A 22561-nucleotide genomic window follows, 5' to 3' on the forward strand; every position below is an offset into this window, starting at 1 on the left:
ACAAAATCCCAAGGGGCTTGACCGAATGGATGCAGGAAGGACATTTGTCTTTTGTGTGGGAATCAAGAATTGTGGTCAGCCAATTAAGGGAAAAAATTGGTAAATGTTATTTTCTCAGAAGATGGATTAGTCTTTCCACAAAGGTAGTAGGAACAGTCTTTGAATATTTTTAAGGCAGAGATAAATAGATTTTTGACAAGTAAGGGGGGTGAATGGATAGGTAGGAGTGCAGAGTTGGTTAAAAGCAGATCAGTCTACTTCTAATACTAAGTTGTAATTGTATTTATTGTCATTCGATCACTGGTTCTTTTTGTGCTTCTCTGTTCAAACTTGATGGTAACCCTGTATTCTGTACTCAAGCCATTCAAGTGGGTTACTTTTTTTTTTTAAACCCACAATTGTATGGACAATAAGTCAGCAGAAGGCACAGTAATGGTGAGTTAACACAGAGTTTCTATTTTCAGTTGAACGCAACAACTGCATCATAAGACATGTTTCATATAGTTAATAGAAACATAGAAAATAGGTGCAGGAGGAGGCCAATTGGCCCTTTGAGCCAGCACTGCCATTCATTGTGATCATGGCTGATCATCCACAATCAGTAACCCGTGCCTGCCTTCTCCCCATATCACTTGATTCCGTTAGCCCCTAGAGCTCTATCTAACTCTCTTTTCAATTCATCCAGTGAATTGGCCTCTACTGCCTTCTGTGGTAGAGAATTCCACAAATTCACAATTCTCTGGGTGAAAAAGTTTTTTCTCGTCTCAGTTTTAAATGGCCTGCCCTTTATTCTTAGACTGTGGCCCCTGGTTCTGGACTCCCCCAACGGTGGGACCATTTTTCCCCGCATCTAGCTTGTCCAGTCCTTTAATGATTTTATACGTTTCTATAAGATCCCCTCTCATCCTAAATTCCAGTGAACACAAGCCCACGTTAAAGCATTTTTCTGGGGGAGAGGAGAGAAAGAACTGAAAACAAGTCGGTGTCCCTGGGTTTATAAAGGCAGGTACAGAATTAATGCCAGAAAAGTAAAAACTATGTTTTCCACCTGAATAAAATGATCAAAATAAGCAAACGAGTACTTAATGAGAAGCAAGAAGAAAAATATACAGGATGAATCTGTGTAATGGAGTATTATCTTGTTTTCGTCTGTCTGACAGGTGTCTTGTCTATTAAACAGAGAATATGCTGTTCCCCCTCTACTCACTAATTGGCATGACACTTCTCAAGGGAATGGAGTCTCAAACTATATTTATTCACGATCAAGATTGTGGACCAACTTATCGACTTCCAGGTAACTCATAAAAATGGGAGACCTATAACCCTAAATTCAGAATCAGACATCTCTAGATTAATATAGTCAGATGTAACAATGCAAGTGTTTTTTACTCTCCAGAGAATTCCACCCACTCTTTGCACATCCCAGGATAAACTCATCTTGTTTCTGGTTCTTAACTATATCTGATCATGTAATTACTCATGTAATGTGAACAAAGAATTGTCTTTATTCATATTACAAAAGCAGCTAATTGCCACCGGGCCTGAAATCACGACTGATAATGTTTGCTAGGAACATTTCTTGCAGATGGCTTAATATAAGGCTTTACAGACTGCAGTTGAACCAACGAATCACCAAACGTTATGAGACAAATGGATGCCATTTGGAATGTGTAGGAACTGCAGAGACTAGTTTAAACCAAAAATAGACAGAAAAAGCTGGAGAAACTCAGTGGGTCAGGCAGCATCTCGGCAGAAAATGTCTGAAGAAGGATCTCAACCCGAAATGTCACCTATTCCTTGTCTCCAGAGATGCCGTCTGACCCGCTGAGTTACTTCAGCTTTTTGGATCTATCTGAGGCCATTTGGAACATTGATCAGCCAAAAAATGGAGCTATGTAGACTAATTCTAATTCCCAACTCTTGGTCATTGCATGTAGTCTAAATCATATCAAGGCATTATGTAATGAGGATTGCAATCTCCATCATCTTTCAGGCAATAAAGTTCCAGAGCCACATCGTTCTTTAAGTGAAAGCATTTTCCCTCAATTGCCTCCAATCTTTGTTATTAAATCCATGCATCCTAATTACTATGTGCCCTGCACAACTTTAAACTTTGCCCCTGTCACCTGAGAGCTATGCCCTCTGGTATTTGATATTTTCATCGTTGGAACAAGCTTCTGACTGTCTACACTTTCTATGACATGCTTTCATATACCTCTATCAGGTCTAATACCCCTTAATCCAGGCATCATCCTCTGCAACCTTCCCAATGCCTCCACATCCTTTCCTCAATGGGATGACCAGGACTGCTTACAATACTGCAAATGCGGCCAAACAAAAATCCTATAAAGGGCCCAGGACGTGGAGCTTGGTGATGAGTGTATAATTACGTGAACACCAAACTGTCGTCACTGAAAAGCAGCCTAATGTATGCTTTCCTGTTATCATATGGTCTAGAGCAGAGAGGAATCCAGTAAGATAGCATCTGCTGCTGGCCTGTTATGGCAATGGGCAAATTGAAGTGGAACTAGGCCATTTAGTTTAGTTTAGTTTAGTTTAGTTTAGTTTAGTTTAGTTTAGTTTAGTTTAGTTTAAAGATACAGCGCGGAAACAGGCCCACCGAGTCCATGCCTACCAGCTATCCCCGCACATCAACACTTCCCTACACACACTAGGGACAATTTACAATTATACAGAAGCCAATTTACCTACAAGCCTGTACGTCTTTGGAGTGTGGTAGGAAACCGGAGCACCGGGAAAAACCCACGTGGTCACAGGGACGACGTACAAAACTCCATACAGACAGCACCCGTAGTCAGGATCAAACCCGGGTCTCTGGTGCTGTGAGGCAGCAACTCTACCGCTGCACCACTGTGCCGCCCCCTGAGGCAGGAATTGATTAGCACCATAACCAACCTCATGAGGCTGCTGTTCATTACGGTGGACGTAACTGCCACCAGACGGTAGTCAGGTCACTGTGCTCTTCTTGAGCACTGGTACGACAGATGCCCTTTTGAAGCAGGCCAGGACCGTAAACCCCAGAAACGAGGTTGAATATGTCCTTGAATACTCCAGCCAATTAGGCCTCACAGGTACAGGTATACTTCTCAAAATACCTAATTTCAACAATTTGAAATTTTAATGAAAATATTTTAATATATGTCTATATATAAAGGGGTAAGTGTACTTACTGATGTCTCGTGGCACTTGGTGAAAGATGGTAGCGAAGTTCAAAAAATTCATAATTTATCCAAGACATCTGTAGATCTCTAATGATTCAATAGGAAGTTGAACTGTCTTGGTTGCTCTAGGGACTTCAGGCTTTGTTTTCTTTTGCATTATATTGTATATTTTTATTGAACATTTTTGTGTGTTTATTATATTATCTATTGAGTACTTGTTTACCACATGTGTAGAAAGAACTGCAGATGCTGGTTTAAACTGGAGACACAAAAAGCTGGAGTAACTCAGCGGGTCACACTGCATCCCCGGAGAAAAGGAATAGGTGATGATTGGGGTCGAGACCCTTCTTCATAAGTTTTCTCCAGAGATGCTGCCTGTTCTGCTAAGTTACTCCAGCTTTTTGTGTCTATCCTCGTGTTCACTACCTGGTTGTGCTGCTGCAGGTAAAAATTTAATTGTTCCATTTCAGTACATATGACAATATAACATTCTTGATTCTAATCTAACTACTTTTACACTGGTGTCAAAAACTATTATTTATAAATATGTTATCATAACCTATGTGGTATTTATTTTAATAGATAATGATGATATCAAAGTGGTCTGTGGAACCCAAGATGTGCAACTATCGATCTATTTGTGCCCAATTTATTTTGCTGGTTACAACGAGAGTCATGTGGCTTTAAACAAACAATACCATGACTCTAAATGCCACGGAAAGGTGGATGATTCGGTTTCTCCTCCCGTTCTCAGGTTTTCATTTCCCATCAGTGATGTCAACTCCACATCCTGTGGAAACAGACTTATGGTAGGTCAGTCATCACGACCTGAAGGAATTGCGTACTTTGAGGAGAAATTACCTTGGAAATTATAGCTTATGATAGCATTAAATATAAAAATTTAAAATAGAACTGCAAAAATACATACCATTTATAATTTGTTAATTCCTCATGCTTATTCAGCTGGGCATGTGGGCTGAAGAATCACTAATGGAGTTTAATGCAGATAAGTGTGAGGTGATGCATTTTGGGAAGTCAAACCAGGGCAGGACCTTCACACTGAATATTAGTGCCCTGTGGAGGGTTGTAGAGCAGAGGGATCTAGGGGTGCAGGTGCACAATTCCCTGAAAGTGCCGTCACAGATAGATAGGATCTGTTGACCCATTTGGACAAGTTGGGTCGAAGGGCCTGTTTCCACACTGTATCACTCTTTGACTCTATAGGATGGTAAAGAAGACTTTTGGCACATTGGCCTTCATCAGTCAGAGTATTGAGTACAGATGTTGGGGACGTTATGTTACAGTTGTGTAAGACATTGTTGAGGCCATTTTTGGAATATTGTGTTCAGTTTTAGGATATAACTGCTATAGGAAGGATGCCATTAAGCTGAAAAGAGTGCAGTGAAGACTTACAAGGATATTGCTAAAACTCAAGTTTCTGAGCTATTGGGAGAGATTGGGCAGGCTGGGACTTTATTCCTTGGAGCACAGGAGACTAAGGGGTGATCTTACAAATGTGTATAAAATCATGAGGGGAATTAATAATGTGAATGTGCAGTCTTTTTACCAAAGGTTGAGGAGTTGAGAAGCAGAGGACATAGGTTTATGGTGAGAGGGAAAAGATTTAATAGGAATCTGAGGGGCAAGTTTTTCACTCAGAGGCTGGTGGATATATGGGGTGAGTTGCCAGAGGAGGTAGTTGAGGCAGGTATAATAACAATATTTAAAAGACACTTGGACAGGTATATCAAGGTATATCAATAGGGGAAGGTTCACAACGACATGGACCAAATGCAGGCAAATGGAACTAGCTGAGATGGGGCATCTTGGTTGACTACATTAGCTACAGGGAGAAGTTAATCCAGGCAGTATTCTTCTAAACCTCTTCTGCACCCATTACAGGAAGGATGTGGAGGCTTTGGAGAAGGTGCAGAAGAGGTTTACAAGTATACTGCCTGGATTAACCTCTCTCTGTAGCTAATACCCCCATATCCAAGCAACATTCTGGTAAACTTCCTCTGCACCCTCCTCATAGCCTGCACATCCTTCTTGAAATGGGGCATCCAGAACTGCATGTAATACTCCATAAATAGCCTAACCAAAGTCTTATAGAGCTGCATCATGACTTCCTGACTCTTATACCAATACCCTTAGCAATGAAGGGAAGCATACCATTTACTGCCCTATCTACTTCTGCTGCCACCTTCAGTGAACTATGAACTTGGACTCCACGATCCCTCTGCACATCAATGTTGTTAACTGTATGCACTCCCCTTACATTCGACCTCACACCTCACACTTGCTCAGATTCACATGCATCTTCACCTGAAAAAAGAGTTGGATAAACTTGAATAGATGAATTCTCTCTCTAATAGACGTAGAGGCACCATAAAAAAAACTGATGATAATTTATTATATATGTTCCTTATACATGCATATTTTCTGGCCTTTTGAGCACTGAATCCCAGAAAAAGTGTAACATAAGTTAAGAGCAGCTGCCCACAGTTCCAATGATCTGGGTTCAATATTTGAGCTCTGTTCAGTCTGTGTGGAGTTTGCACATTCTCGCTGTGACTTTGTCAGTTTCCCCTAGGAACGCCAGTTTCTTCCCAGAGCTCAAAGAAAGGCAAGTTAGTAGTTATTTGGCCATTTTAATTGCCTCTAGTGTGTAAATGGATGGCGGAATCTGGAAGGAGTTGATATGGGAGAATTTAGTGGGATTACTGTCAGATTAGTGTTTGATGGTGCATGGGTATGGTGGTCTGATGGGCCTGTTTCCATAGTTTATCACTCTACAACTTTAGCTCCACCATCAGAGGCCGTCCTCACCTGGACTACCATCTGGAAAGTACTGTAGTGTGAGCAGCAGGAAATTTTCAGAAAATAAATGCAAGTAGCCCCAAGACCAGGTTACAAATATCACTGCTTAAGAATGTATGGCAGTCTAACATAATATTTAAACAATAGTTTTACCTCAACATTTTAAATATATTTTGTTCTATACATAGATCACCAGTGCTCAAGGAACGGGTGCTTTTAAAGACTTTTCAAACATCCAATTTGTCAATATCAGTGGTATGATAGAAACCAACGACCCAGTAACAAACATCATAACGTACAACCAGGAATTGGTGTATCTGTATTCCTGCTCCTACCCTTTGGAGTACTTCCTCAATGATACTAAACTGGATGTGTAAGTAAACAATTTGCTCATTATTTGTTTAGCTGAATTCATTTTTAAGTAGAATTTCTGAATTAAAATGTACATTTGGAAAACATGAGCTTTAAACACTTCTCTGCTCCTTCCTTTGGCTATTAAATAATATCATGGACAAACACCATTCACATAAGATAGACTCGAAAAGCTGGAGTAACAGCGGGACAGGCAGCATCTCTGGAGAGAAGGAATGGTTGACGTTTCGGGTCAAGACCCTTCTTCAGTCTCGACCCGAAACGTCACCCATTCCATCTCTCCAGAGATGCTGCCTGTCCCACTGAGTTACTCCAGCTTTTTGTGTCTATCTTCGGTTTAAACCAGCATCTGCAGTTCCTTCCTACATATAACTTTCACATCATGGATTGAATCATCGGAGCAGATTTAAATAATATCAGTCCCCCCACCCCCTCCCCCCATGAAATAATAATTCCTACATTGCATTGCTGTCCACTGGTATTGTAGTTCAGAATTATTTATTTAAAAGGTTATAAGAACGTTTGGCCCATCCTGGTGATAAAACAGCCTATTCCCACCTTGCCTACACACAGAATTAGGATAGAGATTGCTCCATCAGATCGGTCCAACTTCAAAATGATTTCACCTCCATCCTTAATCCAAAATATCCAGAAAACAAAATTTCCGAGGAAAATACATTCTATGTTGCAAACCCTGTGATTCCGAATGAATAAAGATATTACAAGATCCAAATATAGCATCACTGATAGATATGACATGGAAGGAGACAGCCCATCCATGCCGGCTAAAGAGATCTAATTCAGCTGTTTCTATTTACTAAGCTCCCAATCTGTAGTGCTGTAGATTTATTGCTGGCGCCATGTCCTCGTCTAGGTACTTTTTAAATTTAATAAGGTTTTCAGATACGTTATGGATTTTAAAAAATCATAACAGGAAATCTTTGCTGTATTCTGTAATAATTTCATACTGATTGATTGATTGATGTAATTGATTTATAGTGCAGGAGTCAGTATAGCCATCAAGGATAACAATGGGACCTTCAGGAGCACGCTCACACTTCAGCTTTACAGTGTAAGTTGTTTGATCTTCTATCCAGTGATTAAGGTATCAAAGTTGCAAAATGTTACCAAAAATTAAGTCACAATAGACAAATGCGCTCAAGAATATCTGACCACCGAACCTTCAGTTATGATTAATTTATATATCAAATGTATTTTGATCAAAACATGCTTTGGAAAGATGCTGGAGGTTTGGAAACAGGGTTTCCTGTTACTGGATTAACAGAGTCTCTGATTTTCTGGCCAGTAATTTAAATGCATGGAAGATTGATGGCTCCGTCGTGGAAAAGATCTTAAAAAAATGACTTAAATACGCAGTGCAGGATTTAGGTTGGAGATGTGGTTCAAACGAGAAAGTAATGAATGGGTTTGTAGTGAAATTAAACATTAACAGAAAGAAGAAATCAGCCATAGGAATTAACTCAGCATGCAAGTAAATAGCCTTTGGGTTATTTGGGGAAAGAAATGAGGTTAGGAGTAGAAATAGAGTAACATAAACACAGATGAGTATAGTGAGGCTGTGTGAAGTCTACCTCATGGATTGCCATGTGCAATACTGCTTTTTAACCTGAGGAGAATTCAGAAACTGGCAAGAGACTGTTGACTGGGTCGGGGTAATGATCATCTCCAAAAGATGGATTACTTAATATCTAATAGATAATGTAGCAGCTGGTTCTCACACAAAAGATATAAAGAAGAGTGCATCTCCCATTTGGTCTCGGAAAGAAAGAGATCTTTAAATTATACTTATCACGTTTAATAGCATTATCGTAACTAATAGCCGGAGAGAGGAAATGGTCAAATTCATACAGCTGTTGCAATTGTGGACATTTTTAATGTAAATCTTAAATAATAGGTTTTAACCCGCAATGGCAAAATAATGCTGGAAAATAGAAAAATACTGGAGATAGACACAAAAAGATGGAATAACTCAATGGGTCAGGAGGCATCTCTGGAGAAAAAGAATAGGTGACATTTCGGGTCGAGACCCTTCTTCAGACTGAAATGAGCGATATAGACAGTGATGTAGAGAGATATAGAACAAATGAAAGATATGCAAAAACGTAACGATGATCAAGGAAACGGTCCATTGTTAGCTGTGGGCTAGGTGATAACGAGTTATGCAGAGAGTGAAATTTGCCAGGACAACAGTGAAACTAGTACAACGACTAGGGTGGGGAAGGGACGGAGAGGGGATGCAAAGGTTACTTGGAGACATAATCCTCCAAAATTTCCGCCACCTCCAACAGGATCCCACTACCAGTCACATCTTCCCATCTCCACCCCTTTCCACCTTCCGCAGAGACCGTTTCCCCCACAAGTCCCGGGTTAACTCATCCCCTCCTACCCAAACCACCCCCTCCCCAGGTACCTTCCTGTGCAACCGCAGGAGATGTAGTTATACCTCCTCCCTCAACTCTGTCCAGGGACCCCAACAGTCCTTTCAGGTTAGGCAGAGGTTCACTTGCACCTACTCCAATCTCATCTGCTGTATCTGTTGTTCAAGATGTGGACTCTTATACATTGGCGTGACCAAGCGTAGACTGGGCGATTGTTTTGCTGAGCACCTTTGCTCAGTCCGCCTGGACCTACCTGATCTCCCGGTTGCTGAACACTTTAATTCCCCTTCCCATTCCCACACTGAACTTTCTGTCCTAGGCCTCCTCCATTGTCAGAGTGAGGCTGAATGCAAATTGAACAGCACCTCATATTTCACTTAGGCAGCTTAAAACCCAGTGGTATAATTGACTTCTCTAACTTCAAATAACCCTTCCATCTCACCTCTCTCCATCCCTCCCCAACCCAAGTCATTCCAACTTCAAAGTCGTCTTGTTGAGTCTCATTGTCTATACTTGTTTTCACCCTGGCCACGGCTAATAATGGCCTGTTTCCATTATCATCGTTACATTTTTGCATATCTTTCATTCTTTTGTTCTATATCTCTCTCTACATCACCGTCTATATCTCTCATTTTCCTTTCCCCTGACTCTGTCTGAAGAGAGGTTTCAATCTGAAACGTCACCTATTCCTTTTCTCAAGATGCTGTCTGACCCGTTGAGTTACTCCAGGTTTTTGTGTCTATCTATGATTAATAAGTTTGTAGATGACACAAAATTGGGTGGTATCGTAGTAAAGATGTTTATCAAAAATTGCAGCAGGATCTTCATCAGTTGGGCTGGTGGGTTGAGCAATGGTTAATGGAGTTTAATATAGATAAGTGCAAGGTGTTACATTTGAGGTCAAACCAGGGCCGGACCTACACAATGAATGGCAGGGTTCTGGGGAGTGTTGTAGAGCAGAGGGATCTAGGAGTGCACATACATAATTCCTTAAAGTGGCATCACAGGTAGATAGGGTGGTTAAGAAGGATGTTATGATACAGTTGCACAAGACGTTGGTGAGGCCATGTTTGGAGTATTGTGTTCAGTTTTGGTCATGCTGCTATAGGAGTGATGTTGTTCAGCTTGAAAGGGTGCAGAGAAGATTTACGAGGATGTTGCCAGGATTTAAGGTTCTGAGTTATAGGTAGAGGTTGAGCAGGCTAGGACTTTATTCCTTGGAGTGCAGGAGGATGAGGGGTGATCTTATAAAGGTGTATAAGATCATGGGGGAATAGATAGGGTAAATACACAGTCTTTTACCCAGAGTAGGGGAATCAAGAACCAGAGGACATAGGTTTAAGGTGAGAGGCAACTTTTTCACACAAAGGGTGGGGGTATATGGAACAAGCTGTCAAAGGAGATAGTTGAAGCAGGTACTATCATAACATTTAAAAGATACTTGGACAGGTATGTGGATAGGAAAGGTTTCAAAAGATATGGGCCAAATGCTGGGAATAGTGTGGATAGGGCACCTAGGTCTGAGTGGGTAAGTTGGGCCAAAGGGCATGTTTCCATTCTGTATGACTCTATGGCATGGTTGTGGGAGGGACTTGATAAGCTGCTCAATGTTCCGAGGTTTCAATGTTTCAGACTTGATCGAGAGGAAGGCAAAAGAGGTGGAGGAGTTGCACTATTAATCAGAGAGCTGTCACGGTGGCACTCAGAGAGGATATACTGGAGGATTTGTCCGCTGAGGCAGTATTGGTGGAGCTTAGAAATAAGAAAGGTGCAAGTACTCGAATGGGATTTTATTATAAGCCCCCCAATAGCAAGCGGGAGATAGAGGAACAGATATGTAGATAGATTACTGAAAGATGCCAAAGCAACAGGGTTGACTTAGTGGGTGATTTGAACCTTTCCAATATTGACTGACTTGCTCAGTGCTAAAGGCATAAATGAGGTAGAATTTATGAGGTATATCCAAGAGGCTTTTTTGATACAGTATGTGGATAAACCCAAGAAGGAAACATACTGGACCTTGTGTTAGAATTAACCTGGCCAGGTAACAGGTGTTTTAGTGGAAGAGCATTTATGGGATAGTGATCACAACTCTATAAGTTTTAAGATTGTTTAAACAGGGAGAAGGCTGAGGAATATAAAGAAAATAGGAAAGAACTCAAGGGAATGATTAGAAAGGCCAAGAAATTGGTTTTTATACCTATATTAAAACGAGGAAAACCTGGGAGAAGGTCGGACAGCTCAAGGATAAAGAAGGGAATTTGTGCCTGGAGTCTGGGAATGTCGGTAAGTAAACAAATACTTTGCATTTGTTTTTTATCAAAGAGAAGGACATGGAAGACAGTGAGATCAGTGTGAACACTAATATGTAAGGGCAGTTTGAGATTAAGAAGGAGGAGGTGTTGGGGCTCTTGAAGAGTATTAAGGTGGATAAATCCCCAGGACCTGATGGGATTTATCCCAGGTTATTGAGAGAGGTAAAAGAAGAGGAGCCTTAATGAAGATCTTTGCAACTTATGTAATGTTGTTTTTACGAAAGAAAGTAGAGAGAATACAGGGAATTATAGGCTGGAAAATCTCATGTCAGTGGCAGGGAAACTATTGAAGAGGATTCTTCAGGATGGGATTTACTTCCCATTTGGAAAAGAATGGGTTACCAAGGGAGAGTCAGCATTGCTTTGCACACAGGTCGTTTCTTACTAACTTGATCGAGTTTTTGAGGTGGTGACGAAGGTGATTGATGAGGGTATGGCGGTGAATGTTGTGGATTTTAGTAAGGAATTTGCTAAAGTCCCCAATGGTAGGCTGATCCAGAAGATTAAGATGCATGGGATTAACAATGACTTGGTCATATTGACTCAGATATGGATTCAGAACTGGCTTACTGATAGAAGACAATAGGGTTGTGATGGAAGGACAATCAGGCTGGAGGTCTGTGACCAGTGGAGTTCTGCAGGGATCTGTGTTGGGACTGCTGCTGTTTGTGATATATATATATATATATATATATATATATATATATATATATAAATGACGGACGTTAACGCAGACGGGTTGGTTCGTAAATTTGTAGATGACAGCAAGATTGCTGAGGTCATGAACTGTGAGGAAGACTGCCAAAGTATATAGCAGAATATAAATCAGCCACAAAAATGGGCAGAGAAACAGCAGATGGCGTTTAATCCGAGCATGTGTGATAGGTTGCAATTTGGGACATCAAATGTAAGACGGAAATTTACAATTAATGCATGACCCTTAACAGCAATGATATACAGAGATATCTTGGGGTCCAAGTCCATAACTCCCTGAAAGTGGCAACACAAGTAGATAGAGTGGTAAAGAAAGCACATGGTATGCTTGCTTTCATAAATCAGGCCATTGAATATAACAGTCAGGAAGGCATGATATAGTGTCTTGGGGGAGTAATGGGAATGGGAGGAAGACAGCTTGGGGAAGTAAAGGGGGATGGGATGTAGTCAGCTTGGGGGAGTAATGGGGATGGGGTGTAGCCAGCTTGGGGGGAGGAAGGGGAATTGGAGGATGCCAGCTTGTGGGGAGTAAGGGATGGGAGGTTGGCATCTTGGGGGAGTAAGGGATGGGTGGCAGCCAGCTTAGGGGAGTAAGGGATAGAGTTCCCAAAGTCCGTTGCGAACCAGGGACCGTGACCTCCGTGATGTTAAGGTCCGCAGCTCCCGCAGGTTGGAGCACCAAAGTCCGATCCCTGGCAAAGGGATCGCCCGCTCCGAGATGTTAAAGTCCACAGGCTCCACGGTTTTGGAGCTCTAGAAGTCCCAGCAAGAGGCCCAGCCAGCTCCACGATGTTGGGCCGCAGTGCGGATGGAGATACGGCAAGGAAAAAGTTGCATGTCCGTCAAGGAAAGAGATAAGAAAAGTTTCCCCACCACCCCCACATAATACAAAACTAAAGATAAATTAAAACATACATTTTACAACAAACTAAAAACAAACAGAAGGAAAAGGACAAAGACAGACCGTTGGCGAGGCAGCCATCATGCAGCGCCCCCTGGTGGTATTTTAAAGACTTTTGCATAGGTATAGGGATATGTAGGGAATTGAGGGATGTGGGTTATGTGCAGTCAGATAGCTGATGGTCTTGGCATCATGTTTAGCACAACCCAAAAGGCCAGTTCTTGAGCTGTACTGTTCTATGGTCTGTGTTCAATGGTCAAAAATAGTTCAACTACCATCACAAAAGCATACGTAAACTGTATTCTTTTTCAGGACTCAGGTTACAAAAATTCTATGATCGTCCCAAACACAGGACTCATCTTGAAAACTAAGATTTATGTAGAAGTAAAAGCTGTCAACCTAACTGAAAGGTAAGAGAAGTAAAAATCGTTTGAGTGTTATAATTAGAAAAGCTTTGTCCTCTATGTCACAAGACCATGGGCCTGTGAAATGTCACACGTGAGGTAATGCGGCCTTCTCAAAAATCATTGCACTAAGATTTAATTTATTGTAACTCATATGGTTCTAAGGTTTCTTGAACTAAAAGTAGAAACTTTTAATTGCAGGACATAATTTGAGATATAATGAATCAAAGTTGGAAACAGTCACCTGTACTAAAAGTATTTTTCATAAATAATTTTTAATCTCTTACCTGAAATCCTACAGCCTCGACCACCAGCGTGAAAGCTTTATTTAGTTAATTGAAGGTCTCTTTTGTGTTTACAACCTTAAGACATAGGAGTAGAATTTGGCCATTTGGCCCATCGAAGACTTCAGCATTCAATCATGGCTGATCTATTTTTCCCTCTCAACCCCATTCTCCTTCCTTCTCCTAGAAAAGCCCATTAAAGTAATTCCGTGGTAAAGTTTGTAAATGGTTAGCTGTGGATCTGATAACAATTTGTGTTGTGTATGCTGTAGCCAACTCTTGTTTAGATCTAGATTTATAATTGTCACGTGTACCGAGGTACAGTGAAAAGCTTTGTCGTGCATGCTATCCAATCAGATCAGATATACCATACATTGATAGAATTACGTCAAACTCAAGTACAATAGATAGAGCAAAGGGGAAGATACAGAGTGCAGATTATAGTTCTCAGCATTGTAGTGCATCAGTTCTAAATTGGAGATTGAATTCCTTTTTATGTTCAGGGAGTTCTATTTCCTGATCTGATTTAGAAGCATTGCTGTCCCTTAATGCTGTTCTAAGTCAACTAAAGTAACAGCAAATTTAATGTATCACCTCCTTTCAGAAACATACAAATGTTAGAATTTAAAAGGATGTACGCAGTGGGAAGATGTAAACTGCCTTTGTGAAAATGCTTGCTGTGTATTTATCATCATTTATCTTCCACACAAAGGTTCAATGTCCTTCTTGATCGTTGCTATGCTTCAACTTCACCATTTCATTTAAATTCTTCCCAAACATATGATCTCTTTGTTGGGTAAGTGCTCTAAATCTACACGTTTACTGTAGTAATTTTCTATCAATCTAGTTAATTTTTTTACGTATATTCTCACCCCTTCACTATTGTGATCTACACATTTCTTGAAAATCATAAGGAATGGATAAATCAATGTAGAGATGAGATTGTACCTGAGAGACAGCCCGACTTCTGACACCTCAGCCCCAGTCATTAAAATCTCCTCACTAAACTGCCACTTTTGCCCACATTTATAAACCACAACAGGAACCATCCTTGTTTTGTTTATTTTTATTTCCGTGTAAAGTTTACTTGCATATTTTCTATGTTTTATGGTGTTTCTGTAAGAACACAAATTAGATCACTAGTAGGTCACCCTGCTTCTCAGGCTATGTGCCAGTCAACAAGGCAGCACCATCACCCTTTCACCTCTGCAGAAGCTTCTCGAGCCGAAACGTCACCCATTCCTTCTCTCCAGAGATGCTGCCTGTCCCGCTGAGTTACTCCAGCATTTTGTGTCTATCTCCAATTTAAACCGGCATCTGCAGTTCCTTCCCACACACTTTCACCTCTACCTTCCCCAACCTCACCATCCTGCATTGTTGTTTTGGTAGCAGTGAGTTTTGGCCTGATAGGCCCTTCAATCCAAACTCATCCTCATGGATGTTTTGCACCTTCTCCAGCTCAATCAAATCTTTCCTATCGTGTGATGACCAGAACTGCACACAATACTCAAAGTACAATCTAACCAATGTCTTGTTCAGCTGTAACATGGCATCCCAATCCATTCCCCATGCCTCAGTCAATGAATGTAAGCATGACCTTCGCCTTCCCCACCACCCAGTCTATCCATGGTCCAGTTTTTGGTGAATTATGTTGAATCCTGGTGTCCCATGCACAAAACCATGCTGACTGTACAAATTTTCATGTATCTATATTAAATTTATGTGAGGATGTCAACTGTGCATCATGTTGCAAAGATACGATATGAGGGAACTTTATTTATCCCAGGAGGGAATTCGGTCTGTCAACAGTCATGGAAACACAACAAGATACATGAAATATGAAATTAAAGAGTGGAGAGTCCAGGATTGGGGATGTGCAAAGATTGGGAAGGGGGAGGGAGGGGGAAGGGGAGTCAGTCTACCCCATGACACAAGGAAGAGGAGTTGTACAGTTTGATAGCCACAGGGAAAAAGGATTTTCTGTGGCATTTTGTGCTGCAAGAGTCCAGATTGTCCTCAGAATGAATCATTTATGTTCAAATGAGTGCAGTCAGGTGCCAGGGCTGCACCATATAACTGAGCAGAATACAGCTGATCGTGCTCCAGCTATCACGGTAGCCAAGATGATAAGTTCTGTTACTGGCTGTAATGCTCCTAAATTGATTGCTGACACTTGCTTCCGATAACTATTTCCTTGGGTCAACTATTAGTCTCATCATTGCGAGAAATTTAGATTTGCTTGTGGGCTGCGGAGATCATCTTCTTTTGAAGATACATGTTCATCACAATACGTCATTCGCAGTGTCAGGAACGGGCCTCAATTATTTCTCTAATAGCTTGAACCAGGGGCATCCCCTGCCAACATTAGACAATAGACAATAGGTGCAGGAGTAGGCCATTCGAGCCAGCACCACCATTCAATATAATCATGACTGATCATTCTCAATCAGTACCCCGTTCCTGCCTTCTCCCCATACCCCCTGACTCCGCTATCCTTAAGAGCTCTATCTAGCTCTCTCTTGAATGCATTCAGAGAACTGGCCTCCACTGCCTTCTGAGGCAGTGAATTCCACAGACTTACAACTCTCTGACTGAAAAAGTTTTTCCTCATCTCAGTTCTAAATGGCCTACCCCTTATTCTTAAACTGTGGCCCCTGGTTCTGGACTCCCCCAACATTGGGAACATGTTTCCTGCCTCTAACGTGTCCAACCCCTTAATAATCTTATATGTTTCAATAAGATCCCCTCTCATCCTTCTAAATTCAAGTGTATACAAGCCGAGCCGCTCCAGTCTTTCAACATATGACAGTCCCTCCATTCCGGGAATTAACCTAGTAAACCTACGCTGCACGCTCTCAATAGCAAGAATGTCCTTCCTTAACACCATCTTTAAGCTCCTTCTGTAGGATTTGAACCTATGCTTTTACTGGAGATGGCACTTCAGTCCCCAGTAAGGCTACCCTTCCTGCTTCAGGGCTCTAACCATAAAATACTGAAGGAAAGCATGCCTCCATTGCCTTATTATGACTATGACATATTTTTGAAGCAATATTTTTTTCCCTTTAATAAGGTGCTTCATGTTTTTGTGTTGCCTCCCTGATTTTGTGCACCTCGCCCAGGTTCTCTGCTGAACCCTAGACGGTCAGGAATAAATTCAACTGATTCCCATCAAAAAATATAACAAGATTTCCTTCAATTCCAATTTTGCTGGGTCACAAAATCGCTTTTCATGGTTGAGATATGAGCTAAAATAATGTATTCAACTCTACAGATGCAATAAAGAACCACAGACCAACGTCGTGTCTAACGGAAAGGACCAGTTTGCGAGATTCTATTTTGAAGCATTCCGCTTCACTGAGCATCGAGACCTGGCTGTCTCCACCTTCTATCTGCACTGCATCACACGTCTCTGTGCTCAAGCTGCTTGCAGTGAATTTAATGTGAGTACCAGACATACAGGATGAAAATGTTTTGACATCCTTTTCAAAAAGAGATGTCGGACCTAAATTCCCAAGGTTTCAGCTCTGATGAGTGGGGTTCTGACGGTGATGGAAGGTTCGCTGTCTGCAGGCAAAGACATAAACCTTGTCCAAAATTGTGAACCGTGTCCCAAATGGTGAACCATGTCCCAAATTGTGCACCATGTCCCAAATTGTGCACCATGTCCCAAAATTGAAACATGCCTCAAAACCATGAAGCTGGGTTCTTGAGTCTGGTGATACGTTCTTTCAAGTTTCTGTATCTTCTGCCCAACAGGACCAGGGAGAAGGAATGACCCGGGGTGCGACAAGTCTTTGATTATATAGGCAGCTTTTATGGGGACTATGGTCCGTGTGATGGACTGAGCTACACCCACAACTTTCTGCAATTTCTTGCAGACTTGGGCAGAGCTGATCCCAAACCAAATTGTGATGCAACCCAAAGTATGCTTTCAATGGGCATCTGCAGAAGCTTCCATGAGTCAATGAAGACATGCTGAAGTTCTACAGTCTCCTAAAGAAATAGAGGCGTTGGTGTGGCTTCTTGTCTACGCACAATACTCCAAATGTTGCCGAGCCAGTTTTAGAGAATCCCCTTTATTCTTACATTTTACCACACCAGCCTCTGTAACTAGCACAACATTATTCAGCATTTCCATCACCTTGAACGTGAACCCACCACTAGATACATTGTCCTCTCCCCAACGCTTTCTGCTTTCCACTCTCGCTGCGATTCCCTGGTTTGCTCGTGCCTCCTCACCTATTCCACCCCCAACCCAGGTATTTTCCCCCGGAGATGTGACACCTGTCCCTAACCCTAACCCTCAGTTCCATCCAGGGCCCTTATCCAATCTCGTCGACTGCATTCCGTGCTCTCCAAGTGGCCTCCTCTACATTGGTGAGACCCAATGCTGGCTTGGCAACCCCTTTGCCAAACACCTGCACTGCATCCGCTCTGGCCATCTGTATCTACCAGTTGCTAACCATTTTAGAGTCATAGCGTCATACAGCATGGAAACAGGCCCATAGACCCAATTTGCCCATGCCACCAACATGCCCCATATACACTAGTCCCACTTGCCTGTGTTTGGCCCATATCCCTCTTAACCTATCCTATCCATGTATCTGTCTAAATATTTCTTAAACTTTGTGATAGAATCTGCCTCAACTACTTACTCCAGCATCTCACTCCATTTACCCACCACCTTTTGTGTAAAAAGTTTACCCCTCAGGTTCCTATTAAATCATTCCCCCTTCAACGTAAACCTATGTCCTCTGGTTCTCGATTCCCCAACTCTGGGCAAGCGACTGTACAAAATCTTAAGGAGTAAATCGGGTAAACGCACATAGTCTTTTAGAGTAGGGGAATCGAGAATTAGGTCCGAAAGGCCTGTTTCCACGTTTAATAACTCCATGACTCTAACTTGTAGTTGCAGAAAACTACTCAAATCATGTTCCTTTTTCTTTTAGAAATGTGCCAGGTCAAAAAGAGAAGCACCGGTCATACACACCACTCCAACGCCAGATGCATTATCCAACCCCTCGGTAATTAGTTCCTCAAGTATCCTGACCAAGAATGATAATGGTATGTTTTTTAAAATCCAATTTAAATCAAAATGCACATGAAATATGAAGTCTATCATTAGCATTGAACAACATAACCAAATGTTTCAGCCGAGGATTGGTCCTGGATCTGATAAAGACAGGGTAAAAGCAAACAAATAAAGTGGCCAAGAATTGTACTATAATTTTCTACTGATGGGACCTTGTGCATGTTTGGCCAATCAGGATCATTGTAATATGAGGTTGTGGGCACGCAATCTTTATCAAAATGCCCCGGTATGACCTCAGTAAATTCTCTAACTCTCAATTAATGGAATACCCTTGTCAAATTCAGCCACCCACAGAAATTTGTACATTTGCTCCACATTGGTACACAAGTCATGATATGAAACAGTGGTCTGTAACCATTCTCAGTGTGGCCTAGTGTCAAAATAGATTGTGTCATAATCCCAGCACTTTTCTCAATCTTTCTTGCTAAAATGTTGCAACCCACTCCATAAACTTTCCACATGAGCAGTGCTAATATTCAGAATGAATGAGAAGCTGTTCAAGCCACAGATGGCACACCCAAACAGCCAATCCCTGCTTTTGTGCATTTTGAGAGGCTCTGCTTCGAGAAATTGTCAAAACCTTTACAGATGTGTCTCAGATGGGCCTTACACTCAATATCTGGAAGGTAGAGTTCCTCTGTCATTTACTCTTTCTGCGCACCACTCCACTCTCACAATAAAGGTCACAGAAAAACCCTGGAAAATGTGGATCGTTCCCCTAACTCAGCATCACAACGTCTCAGTGAAAGCCGGCATGGAAGGATAAATTCATGATCACCAACACAGTCTTTAATCAACTGAAAAAAGGATACTTGGAGATCAAGATCTCTCACATGGCACAAAAGTCGTGGTTTACCAAGATATCTGTTCCCCTATATGGTTCCGAGACCTGGACTACTGTTTCAGTTTCAGTTTATTGTCACGTGTACCGTTGAACAGTGAAAAGCTTTTGTAGCTTGCTATCCAGTCAGCAAAAAGACAATACATGATTACAATCGAGACATTTACAGTGTATAGATACATGATAAGGAATAACATTTAGTGCAAGGTAAAGCCAGCAAAACATAGTTAAAGTAAGAAATGTTGCTGTTGGAATTGAGATTTAAGTGTGGAGCGATTTAATATGAGTTTGTAGATCTGCTTCTGTGGCTAGCACACAAATAGTCGCTTGGGCTGGGCATCATTTTGGAAGCCTTTCTGTGAGCAGGCATTTCTAGGTGTTGGGAAAGTACAGATTGTCCTTAGAATAGGACTTTATACAGATTGTGTTGGTGGTACTTTCCCAACTCCTAGAGATGCCTGCTCACATGATGGCTTCCAAAATGACGCTCAGCCCAGGCGACTAGGCGAATAAGTAAACCAAAGTTAATGTCTGCTCCCAGCACAACATCCCCAGAAATTGAGTCCCTGGCTATGTTGGGCTGTTGGGAATGGAATCTGATACTCTTGTATCAGAGTATCATGGTATGTAGGTTTTATCTGTTTACCACCATTTGTACACAGGGGAATGGTATGCACAATTTTATGGTGTTGATCTCAATAAGCTCTCACATCACCAAACTTCTACTCATCCTTTGACAAACACACACACATTATCACCTCAACTAATTTGAGGAACGTTTTTCTTGTTTGCAACCCTTTTAAGATTGCTGAGAACTCAAAGCCAGAATTCTTGCCACTCCTCTTCATTCTGACTTTCCTTGTCAGCTAATTTCTCTTTTTCCACTTCCCACATCTATACCCACGTCAATGAACAGTTCCCCACATCTGATTGTCTTGGAAATTTACTAAACACCTGGTCCTCCTGTTTCTTCCCACATCCCAAACACATGCTTTTTGGAAGATTAATTGTCTACTGTAAGTTGTTTCTGGTGTAGGTAAATAGTAGGTAAATTGGGGGTGGGGTGGTTTATGTGTGTGTTTGTCTGCTTGGAAATAAGTAATAGAATGAGATAGATGGGACATCTGAAACCTTGTATAGACTTAAATAGCCTCCTATGTTGTTGGAAATATGAAATTCAATGCTGGTACTTCAGATGAAACAAACAAATAAGTCTAGCTAACATGCTGAATAACCATGATGTATGTGTACAACCTCTTGCATAAACATTTACTCTTAATTATTTTGCTTCTGTACTTTTTTCCACAGTGGTGAACACAAATAATGATTCAGGTAAGGGAAACTATTGCTGCAGGGCACTTAAATTCATCATAAATATAAAGAAAAAAAAAGAGCAGATGCCAAATATTAACATTTGCTAACAAAGGCATTTTCTTTGATATTTTTAATGTTCATTAATAGGTGCTCCACAAGACAACATTCTCACATTGTCAAAATACAAACCTTGCAATTATTTATATAATTAGAAAAATTGACAATCGTAAATTTCAACAACATCTAACCTTTATGATTCTGCTGATAGCAATTTCAACTGTTACTTTGTTTAGGATGGCCAAGGATGCCTACCTGAGTTCCCTATTGCCAGTTGCTTCTCTACGTGCTTGGTCTACAACTTTAATGAAACCCCATATGACAAACACCACCCAGTATCTCCTTCCTAGATTTCACAAATTTTCTAGCAGATTTGGACTGTGTGTAACTCTGGGACACACAGTAGAACCCCTCTGTGATCTGAAACAGATATCTGCACCTTTTACATGAATGCTTCTACAACCACTTCAATGACAGACCAAACAAACTCAGGGTGATAAGAGACGCGATTATAATTAATTTTTCTATTCAGTAAATATGAAATATATTTTGATTGTCTTAATTTAATGATACAAATGAAAGAACCTGCCATGCTTTTTCATATCATATTACTTAATTGAAACAGAATATTAGGTAAAGTTCCTTCAAAGTTTGTTGCCTCTGAGGTAGCTTTCTACTTGAAAATCTCAGCAACTGTCCTGTTTCATGACTTCTCTCTTGAATTTGTCTGCTCATTGCCAAAAATGGATGAAAATGTTAGAATACAATACGGTCAGTATGTTTTCAATGACTGAGAATGGCAAATTCATTGTTTATTTAGTTACAAAAAGATGTCTGCAAATTTAGTTCATTCATTCCAGTCTATTTTACAACTTGCTGGACTTTTAAAAATATAACTTTAACCCTTCTGTGAACTAATGGTCAAAAATTTTACCAACGCATCAAAAAATCGAATTCAATCTTCATGAATTCCTCATCTCAACAATAAAAAAAGCTCAACTGACAAATAAAAAAAATATATGAAGTAATTCTGGTGTTTATTGGCATTTCCCTGCATCCATGTTATATCTGATGTTTTAGCTTTACTTTCTGCTTTCTCCCACTCCTCGAACACAAGTGCTGATTTTCATTCATGGCACAGCTCCTCATTGACTCATTTGCATGCAACTTCACATTTCCAAGGCTAGAAATGAATACTAGCAAACTATTCAATCTTTTAAAGCTTTAAATCTGAGCCCAAGGTCATTTGTAATTGGCAGATCATTATATAGTAATCCAGAATATGTGCTCTGCCATTCTCCACACCATCGCCCTTTCTCTCTTCCTTCCTACTGCCGTGATTCCTTAGTCCAGGTTGCTGAGGTTGATTTTATTATTTCAATCAAATGCTTGGTTCACACTTTCATTGATTTATCATGCAAGTGATCTTGCATTGTTAGTGTAGATAAGCAATGTTGGCTCTTTCTATTTCTTGAACATTGTTTAACATGTTTGTTATTTTTACCTCCAGCATCAGCTTTAGCTGCTCAACAGGCCTTGAGTGTGTACACTGGTCTGGGAGTTGGATTGGGAATCTTGGCTGTAACCTGCATTGTCATGATTGCAACAGGTATACTACTGTATCGAAGATTCAAGAAAAAGAGCACCTTAAAATAAGCTGGGAAGCATGTAAAGAAAATATAAAAATAAACAAGTTACCTTTCACTGATGACTTTGCACACATTCAAGCTTCCATTAGAGCTTTCTGAAATAGAGACGATGAGTCTTATTGTAGCCACTGGCAGTATGAGCCATATTTTGTAGAGTATATTGGTATATACTATTTCATTGCCACTTGGAAACCAAAATATAACTGATTAATTTTAA

The 22561-nt window shown here is 40.9% G+C and overlaps 1 protein-coding gene across 1 annotated transcript; it reads left to right on the top strand.

Annotated features, from left to right (window-relative positions):
* The first annotated feature begins 1185 nt into the window (after positions 1 to 1185).
* Positions 1186 to 22351, top strand: LOC144598493 (zona pellucida-like domain-containing protein 1). Its single transcript, XM_078408645.1, has 10 exons — positions 1186 to 1294; positions 3765 to 3991; positions 6191 to 6375; positions 7374 to 7446; positions 13016 to 13113; positions 14104 to 14187; positions 16663 to 16831; positions 18341 to 18455; positions 20633 to 20656; positions 22206 to 22351. Exons 1-10 carry the CDS (start codon positions 1186 to 1188, stop codon positions 22349 to 22351), a joined length of 1230 nt encoding a protein of 409 aa, XP_078264771.1.
* Positions 22352 to 22561: the final 210 nt, after the last annotated feature.

Source organism: Rhinoraja longicauda, chromosome 12 (genome assembly GCF_053455715.1).
Source record: "Rhinoraja longicauda isolate Sanriku21f chromosome 12, sRhiLon1.1, whole genome shotgun sequence".
Classification (NCBI taxonomy): domain Eukaryota; kingdom Metazoa; phylum Chordata; class Chondrichthyes; order Rajiformes; family Arhynchobatidae; genus Rhinoraja; species Rhinoraja longicauda.